This window comes from Hemibagrus wyckioides, linkage group LG10 (assembly GCF_019097595.1).
Source record: "Hemibagrus wyckioides isolate EC202008001 linkage group LG10, SWU_Hwy_1.0, whole genome shotgun sequence".
NCBI classification, from domain to species: Eukaryota; Metazoa; Chordata; class Actinopteri; order Siluriformes; family Bagridae; genus Hemibagrus; species Hemibagrus wyckioides.
The window spans coordinates 24,231,015-24,240,100 of NC_080719.1; the positions used below are offsets into that span (position 1 = coordinate 24,231,015).

A 9,086-nucleotide genomic window follows, 5' to 3' on the forward strand; every position below is an offset into this window, starting at 1 on the left:
AGCCCTGACCCGTCCTGCACTGTGTATTCTGACCCCTTTCTATCAGAACCAGCATTAACTTCTTCAGCAGTTTGAGCAACAGTAGCTCGTCTGTTGGATCGGAACACACGGCCCAGCCTTCTCTCCCCACGTGCATCAATGAGCCTTGACCGCCCATGACCCTGTCACCAGTTCACCACTGTTCCTTCCTTGCACCACTTTTGATAGATACTGACCACTGCAGACCGGGAACACCCCACAAGAGCTGCAGTTTTGGAGATGCTCTGATCCAGTGGTCTAGCCATCACAATTTGGTCCTTCATCAAACTCGCTCAAATCCTTACACTTGTCCATTTTTCCTGTTTCTAACATCAACTTTGAGGACAAAATGTTCATTTGCTGCCTAATATATCCCACCCACTAACAGGTGCCATGATGAGGAGATCATTAAGTGTTATTCACTTCACCGGTCACTGCTCACAGTGTTATGCCTGATCTGTGTACATACCTGTTGTGGGCTGTCTAAACCCTTTTATGTTGTTTTTTATTACCTTTGACACACAGGTGTTGCCAAGTTGGTGTTTGCTCTGTACAAAAACCTGGGCCAGTTCCTGAGCACAGAGAATGCAACAATCAAACTGGGCAGCGAGGCGAACGGCCACAACCTAACCGTGGCTGTAAACTCAGATGTCATCGCTGCCTCGATCAACAAGGAATCCAGTCGAGTCTATATAACCGAGCCAGTGATTTTTACCCTGGAACACATCGATGTGAGTCCCACAGCTAAACAAACACATAAGTCTTAAGTGCAGGAGCAGTGGGAAGGATGGGGGACAGAAGAGATGAGGAGATTGTAAGCTTTTGCCTTGTTTTTAAATACCCCGTGAGGTCAGAGAGGAGTTTGTTAAAACCATTGAACATGAAATTAAGTAAGAATGAACTGTTGATTATTAGGGGGTCTTGACGAAATTCCTAATGAATACTAATTTGTTTGTCGACATTAGGATGTAAATGATACAATTTCCCTTTTTTTCGATTGGAAAATTAACTCCCAGATTAGCCAGACAATGTGGGATGAAATTACCAGAAGACCAATTATCATTTGTCTTTTAAAGTGGTCAGAAGTGCTCCCAGAGGAAGCCTCTGCTTGATTTTTCCTCTCTATCAAAGTAATTGTGTGATTTTCACAGACATGCCTTAAAACCATTATGCTCTCTATTAGAAGCTCATATAATCAATGGTCCCATGCTCAATTTCTCACTTGTTTCACAATGGCACTGCACGCTGAGTGCTTTACTTTTTTTTCTTTCCAGCTTTTTGACGATTTTTAAGGAGACGAATTAATGCTTCACGATTTTAGGTGTGCGACAAAGGCGAATAATTTGTCTTCTGTTTTGTCAGATGCAACACTATTTCAACTCAAACTGCTCCTTTTGGAATTACTCAGAAAGGAGCATGATGGGATACTGGTCCACTCAAGGCTGCAAGCTGGTTAAGTCTAACAAAACCCACACGACCTGCTCGTGCAGCCATTTGACAAATTTCGCTGTCCTTATGGCTCATCAGGAAATTCTGGTAAGGAATCGATGGTCCGGTAACCCTCACCCTCTTATTTGTTGAATATATACAATACAGGCTGTGTTTGTAGCTCTTAGGAAGCTAGAACAGATGGTTGTGACACACATGATCTATCATTGCCTTGGCAAAACATTTTATTTATCTCTCCTCCCTATATGTCCTCTCCCTCCATCCTGTCGTTCTCCAGGGCCCAGGCAGAGAGCACAAGCTGCTGCTGACGGTCATCACTCGCGTGGGCATTGTGGTCTCGCTCGTCTGCTTGGCCATGTGCATCTTCACATTCTGCTTCTTCCGCGGCCTGCAGAGTGACAGGAACACCATCCACAAGAACCTTTGCATTAACCTCTTCGTCGCCGAGCTCCTCTTCCTAATTGGCCGCAGCGTGACAGAACTCAGGGTAGGCTCTGAGGGAGAACCTGATTGTCTGATTCAGTTGTTTCTGTCGTACGCCGTGTCACACCAAGTTGTCTCTTCCTCCTCCGAGTGAAAATGTAAACAAGTTCATTTTTCAGCTGTAGACTTTGACAGTGCAGAAGAGCAGCCAGATATGTTTTATTTGCACTAGTTCCTGTAACACAACTGTACTGGGATTTGTGTCTCGATAATAGCAGAAGTATTCAGTCCATGATCACAGAATTGTTCATTGGTTCATGTCCTTTTTGTGAGCTCCCTTTAAACACTGGTACCAGACACAAGCACAACGAAATCACGTTCATCTTCAGCCCTTTTTTATGTTACGGCAAAATATATTTTTGTGTCTTTTTACTGGTGGAGGTCATGTTTATCATGCCATGCTGTTTGTGTGTCTCACAGATTGCTTGCGCCATCATTGCTGGCATCCTGCATTATTTCTTCTTATCCTCTTTTGCTTGGATGTGTCTGGAAGGAGTTCATCTCTATCTCATGCTCGTGGACATCTTTGAGAGCGAATATTCACGAAAGAAATATTACTACATTTCGGGCTACTTGTTTCCCGCCATCGTCGTGGGCGTGTCGGCGGCCGTGGATTACGGAAGCTATGGAACAGAAAAGGCGTAAGTTAATGTGAAGATTTGCTTGTTTCTGGTGTTCGCTGAGGATTGGTACCTTTCTGCAACATTGATGAGCTAAACAAACACACACACACACACACACAGAGTAAATCTTTAAGAGGACATCTGAAGTGACTGTGGTTTTTATCGGCTCAAAAAGCCTCTAGCGAGCCCTTGTTTGTAAAACACTCTCTAACAAAGACAAGTGCTGCATGGGAAGGCTTTTACACAGATTAATGATAGTGTTTTAGCTCAGGCTAGAGGTACTAAGGGCTCGTCTTTATGTGTGTGCGTGTTAATGTGTGCCTGATACAGGTCACACTGCCTTGGCTAAGCTTATTCTTAATCATGGCTAAAGGCGGTAATGTAATTCATACACAGATTTACAGAGAAATATATAGAAAATGAAATCGCTTTAATGTGTGTGCCTTGTGTACACATCTCTGTTAAAATGGCAGGGTTTTGTGATGTCACCAAAATCACGTCAGGAGTTACATTATTTTGTAGTATTTTTGCGTATTTTTGTTTTTTCTTCTGTGTTTGTAGGTTTTTATACTTTGTACGTTTTCACTTGACTTTTATCCGTTTCTCCATTGAACGTAAAAAAACGGTTTTGAAGTAATTTATCTTGCTTTAATTATTTTTACATCAGCCGTTTTAACAGGAGTGTGTAGAATTTTTATTTCTATCCGTTGTCGCCGTCATGGTGAGGACATTCGGCTGGTCCCCGTGAGGAAAGCTGCTTTTTTTTTCACCAGCATTGATAATTATGTCAGTTAAGTCCTCACAAGTAAGGATCGCAAGATAAGTGTGTGTGTGTATGTGTGTGTGTGTGTGTGTGTAATGTTTTTTGTGGTTTCTATTAGCACAGTGTAAGTTTGCACTAATTTAGGTAATCAATATTTCCTGCCGGAGGTCACAGACAAGAGCACCTAGATACTTTTACAGACAATTACCATCTTTGAGCTGCATTTAACAGTAATGTATACACTGGCTTGCCAAGCCTACAACATCGTAATGTGATCCACACCAGACACTGTGCTGTCTTAGTGAGAAATAGCTTTCTCTTTTTTTTCCTCCCATTAATCCTTATCAAGGGATGACATTGCTTTCAAAATAAATGCTATATATATTTCCTAAATTAGGTTTTTAATAGGTCTGGTCTGTTTCTCTGTTTAGATGCTGGCTGAGACTGGACAACCACTTCATTTGGAGTTTTATTGGACCTGTTACCTTCATCATTATGGTATGTTCAGTCTTTTTCTTGGCTCTGTGTGCATGTGCATCTGCATTGGAAAGTGTGTGCATACCAATTGGGAAGAAATGAAAGGAAAAAGAAAAAAAAAAAGGTGCTCGCCTCCAGACCTGGCCAGAATGATACACCTCATAGTTTAAGCAATAATTGACTTCTCCAAGCCAATGACAGATGCTGCGACAAGAAGCGCCATGGTGTGAAAACATCAAGCCAGGCCGCCTTTGTTATTTCCTTGGCTTGATTCAGCCGATCTCAGCGCTTCGATTTCTGTGCAGATCAGTTCAGTCTCAGCAAACCCAGTCAATGCAACCCACTGTAGGAGAGAAGCGCTCTGAAAAGCCAGTGTGAAAGGCCTGAGTAATGTTTTTGTGGGAATAATTGTGCCATGATGCAGAGAGGCTTTCACAACAGAGCATTAAAGTATAATTTTATCCTCAAAAAATGCTCAGCATGCTAGTGAAGGACCGATATTAAATGGCACACTGAGATTTTCTTTTCTTTCTTTCTTTCCTTCTTTTTTTTCTGCAGCATGACTTTTCGAAAAGTAGGTGATAACTTTCTCTTATGGTACAGCGCTCCCAGCAGCATTTCTGTAGCTGGTTTTGTGGAACGTTCAGGCGAAGGGCATATATGACATATCATATTGACACAGCTGCTGTTCAAGCATGCAGTTATTTACTGGTTATGACTTCGCTGCCTCAAAGTAGATTGGTGAGGCACTGAAGCAAAAGGCCTGTGGGGAGCTGAGAAATAGAAGCTTATAGAAAGAGAGCGAGAGAGAGAGAGAGAGAGAGAGAGACAGAGAGAGAGGGAGGGAGAGAGAGATTCTAGCAGGTGGTATTTACATGAGCTGTTTGGATTTAGAGTTCTGCTATCTACTGGTTCTCCCTCACCAATCATTGTCCTGGGTCAAACCTTGTCATCCTGAAAATAAAGACAGGAGGTGGCAAAGGTGGAGAAATGTTTGACCAAGGCCAAGTTCATTATGCGCAGACGACATGACCTCCTCAAACGCTGTCAAACGCTGAGATTACAGTAATGGAAAGTGCTGTTTGTCTTACAGTAGCGCTGGGAGAATCTGGTCCATGTGACAGGACACGTGCTAAAAGTTATCGAACGTTTTAAAAAAGAACAAAGCAGAGCAGTGACCGCTAAAGAATACACTGCACTAACAAGTGGCAGATTAGACGTCACCCTGAGTTGAAAGCTCTACAAAGGCCTCTTTGCAGAGGCATGCGAGAGACTCTCATTTAGCCACTTCTCTGCCAGGAACCATATGCCGGTTTGATGTATGTGTTTGCAGCAGCTCTGATTACCAGAATCCGTGTTCTAGTCATCTTCAACACAAGGCCTGTGCCCCTTATGAAGCTGATTTATTGTTGAGGACTCAAGCAGCAGGGCTCACAGTTCTCAGGCAGTTGTCGCAGCCCATTTTCCCAATTGACAATGTGAGATGAGGCACAATGGCTGCACGTTCTCCGGGGAATCACTGGGACCAAGGTTTCCCCTAAACCCATGACCCTATTTCTATTAGCACAGTGTACGTTTATACTAATAGGAATAGGGTTTCTCAGCAAATTGGCTTTGTCCTTGTCAGTAAGCGAAGCATTTTGGGGAGGGGGGGGCACACAAAGACGATCTCATTATTCAACGTGCAACACTTGCAGCAGCCTGATTTTAGGAAAAAAGAGGGAAAATAGAACAGTTTTGCTGAATCGAGCATGAAAGGCCTAGGGTGGTCTTGTAACTTTGGGGAAAAAAATAAAAAACACTGCTCTGCTTTCATTGCTCTTTAAAAAAAAAAGGTGGTAGTTCCTGGAAGCTTTTGGAAGCATGCAAGCAACCAGAGGTTGGCCTGCTCTGGGACACAAAGGGGCATTAGATCTATGTAAAGAAGAACATGGAAGTAATGAGTGGTCTCGAGGCGTCGGATCATGACATGTCGTGAGCTGTTTGCATCATCAGGACAGCTCCATCTGCACTTTTAATATTTCATCCGGTTCACGCAGAGTTCACTGGGCACACATGCCGACTCCCACAGCGCGGTAAAAAGCTCTCTCCACAGTACAGCTCAGGGCCTTCTATACGGAGAGAGAGAGAAAGTGACAGAGAGAGAGAGAGAGAGAGAGAGAGAGAGAGGAGCTAAGTCAGGAACAGCTCTCACAAAGGTAACGGAAGCCCCTGGGAGGGCAGCAGGGAAAGTGAGTTGGTGGTGTGTGCTGGCTGAGGGGGTCGAGAGTGTATGCTTGCCTTGCTCCCCACACACACACACTCCCTCTTCACCTGTCTCATCAGATCCATGTCACCACTCCAGGCAGTGTGAGAGTGTATGAAGGGCATTTCGGTACACTGGAGTCAGGCCAGTGGCACCAACAAACACGACGTCACGCCAGCTTCACGGCAACCGGCCAAAAAAAAAACCCGCTAAATTGGGATTTTTTATTTTTCTTATCCCTTCCTTCATTCTCTCATTGGCATTTGTGTCCTGTCACTGACTCCTGTGTAACAGCTGCTGATGTGAGGGAGGAGGTATATTGATTATCTCTGCTGTTTGAGGGCAGCGCACAAATCAATTAGATTGTGTGACACTGAAAAAGCGACTTGCCGTGCTGACGCTTCTTCCACACCAGCTAGCGGTGGTGTTCATCCTATGAATATGCTATATATATTTTTTTTTTCAGCGCTCACAGCACATGCCATGCCACATTAAAAAAAGATCTTGCAACCTCAGCAGTTTTTGTGTAGCGTGTGTGTTTGTGTGTGTGTGTGGACATGAGCGTGAGAATAAAAGACATATCCTTATTCATTCATTCACGCCTTGGCTCCATTTTCATTCCTCTTATCATTTTTTTTTTTTTTTTGTCTAGTGCTGTTCTGTGTTTTCACTTCTCTCTTAACAGCGCTTGTGTTTATCTTGCAGTGTGCAGGAGTTTGATTCATTTTTCACAGCCTTATCAATGTAGAAACTCCCAGCAGTTCGGCTCCAGCAGCTTGACTCGGGGCCGCAGAGACATTTAGCCGGCTCTTTTCCGAGAATGCCACAGATGAAACTTTTCTGTCTTTTTTCTTCTTTTTTTTCCAAGTGTATCTTGATTTATTAACACAGGCATTAACTCTTTTTCAACAGCTTAATCTCATCTTCCTGGTCATCACAATGTACAAAATGGTGAAGCACTCTACTTCATTGAAACCAGACTCCAGCAGGTTGGAGAACATAAAGTAAGTGACGCTGTTCCGAGTTTTGATATTTCTTCCAAGTCCGAAAATATTTTCTGTGTAGTGTCTGTAATGAAAGATTATATAGAAGAAAGAAAAGAAGAACATCTTTCTTTGCACTTTATTTAATAATTAGTATTTACAAAACTCTTCGTGGTGATGTCTTTCTGTAGAATAAAGGTGCGTGTGTGTGTGTGTGTGCGTGTGTGCGTGTGTATGTGTGTGTGTGTATGTGTATGTGTGTGTGTGTGTGTGTGTTGGGATGCAGCAGAAAGAATAACAGCATTTGAATGTGTTTCATTTGGAAAAACTAACCGCACATATTTTAATATCAGGAAAGAGTATATGTATGCTAAGTTCACTTTACGGTCCTGCAAGTGAGGTTATTATTATGATTTTGTTCAACATTTAGTAATAATGCCTTCGTTTTCTATTCGCCTGCCTTCTTTTTCACTCGAACAAGATGTCGAGTTTCATCAGAATTGAATGACAAGGTTGTACAGCGCAGGAATAATGAAAAAAATAAATAAATAAATAAACTAAATGAATACGATCAGGATTTCTCTTATGAATTTGCTCGTATCCTGTCAGAACTCTTTTTATTTGAGCTTGCAGGGCCAAGGATCGTAGCCTACATGGCACTGGAAGCACTATTTTGCATGCTGCATGTGGAGAGAGCTAATCTGTGGCATCTCCTTTCTTTTCTCTTCTCGTTTTTTCCCTCATCTTACCCCCCCTCCCCCCTTTTTTCTGTCTATATCTCTTACTCTCTCTCTCTATCTTTCTCTCTCTGACTCTCTCTCTCACCCTCCTCTTACCCAAACCAGTAATTATCGCGTTTGTGATGGCTACTATAATACCGATTTGCCTGGGTAAGCTCTTACCATATATCACAACCTATGATGGCCACTCATAAAACGTTAGCGCCATTGTAAATTTTTCATGGCAGGAATATACACGGGCACATTTCCAATGAAATTTCACTACACCCCTCTCCTGTCACGAGGAGCTGTTAACCCTTATTGTTTGTATAGCTGTGCTCACATAATACACGCTGAATAAATCAAATGTTTCTGCTTTGCTGTTTAGTCGAGAAAGGAAGTGCAGAAGTTAAACAAGAAAGCCCGCTATGGCTGTAAATCTTTATTACAGACTCACTTTAAAGCACATGTTCCACATTTGTACTGTATCTTGCTCCTACGTAAGCCAATTGGCTCAGCACAATTTTCCAGCCTCATCATTTTAACATACAGAACGATAATGATCATCATCGCTCCTCTGACCCTGCCAGCTTCATCTCTTTTACAATTTCCAGCTTCACAGTTTGCTTTTTCTTCTTCTTCTTCTTCTTTTTTTTTCTTTTTTTAAAACTGGACTGTGATCTGTCTGACCCGATTTTGTCTCTCTTCCCTGCTTACCACGCTCTCTAGCTATGAAGATAATAAACCATTTATCAAGTAAGACTGTCAGCTAGACATTTCTTTCTCAGCCTCGTAGTTTCCCTTTCATCACTCTCGTCAGTTCCTCTGACCTTCCAGCTCCCTCATCCTCAGTTTAAAATGCCCATCCTCCATGTTTGTCAATGCTCTTATCCGTCAGCAAGGGTGTCTGAAGGTTCCCTTGAATCTTCACACACGCCGCTCCTCCTTTCTCCTTTTTCAGTTCCTCCTTTCTTTCCTCTAACTCTATCTCTTTGGTTCCTTAGCTAGCCAAGATGTGTTGTCAGCGCCTCCTCAAGTGTATAACGGACCTATTTGAAATGATTGCAGTCCTCAAGTGCAATATTCCTTCTCTCCTCCTTCTAAACGCAGCTCAAAATGACACGTTCCTTCGACGTAGTAGTGTGGCACACACCAAATTTCCACGCCTAAATATCTTAATATCTGACTGAGAACCAGATTGATACATGTGCATATTTATTCATTTCTTCTTTTCTTCCTCAAATCTCGGTTTTGTTCCCTCACATTTCTCATTTCTCCCAGGTCAAATGATAAGGACCTGTTTTTTTAAAACTTTATTACGCCATA

General features: G+C 42.6%; 1 protein-coding gene across 20 annotated transcripts in view; it reads left to right on the forward strand.

Moving 5' to 3' along the window:
• Positions 1-9,086, forward strand: part of adgrl2a (adhesion G protein-coupled receptor L2a) — a 100,277-nt gene that overhangs the window by 81,834 nt on the left and 9,357 nt on the right. For 19 of the 20 annotated variants that reach the window (XM_058401553.1, XM_058401556.1, XM_058401564.1 and 16 more), the window contains 6 exons: positions 544-749; positions 1,381-1,554; positions 1,745-1,954; positions 2,371-2,591; positions 3,768-3,834; positions 6,971-7,062. In XM_058401553.1, the coding sequence (XP_058257536.1) occupies positions 544-749; positions 1,381-1,554; positions 1,745-1,954; positions 2,371-2,591; positions 3,768-3,834; positions 6,971-7,062 (970 nt within the window). Of the gene's footprint in view, positions 1-543; positions 750-1,380; positions 1,555-1,744; positions 1,955-2,370; positions 2,592-3,767; positions 3,835-6,970; positions 7,063-7,886; positions 7,932-8,489; positions 8,517-9,086 lie in introns of all 20 variants that reach the window. The other variant, XM_058401566.1, reaches the window with a different exon arrangement.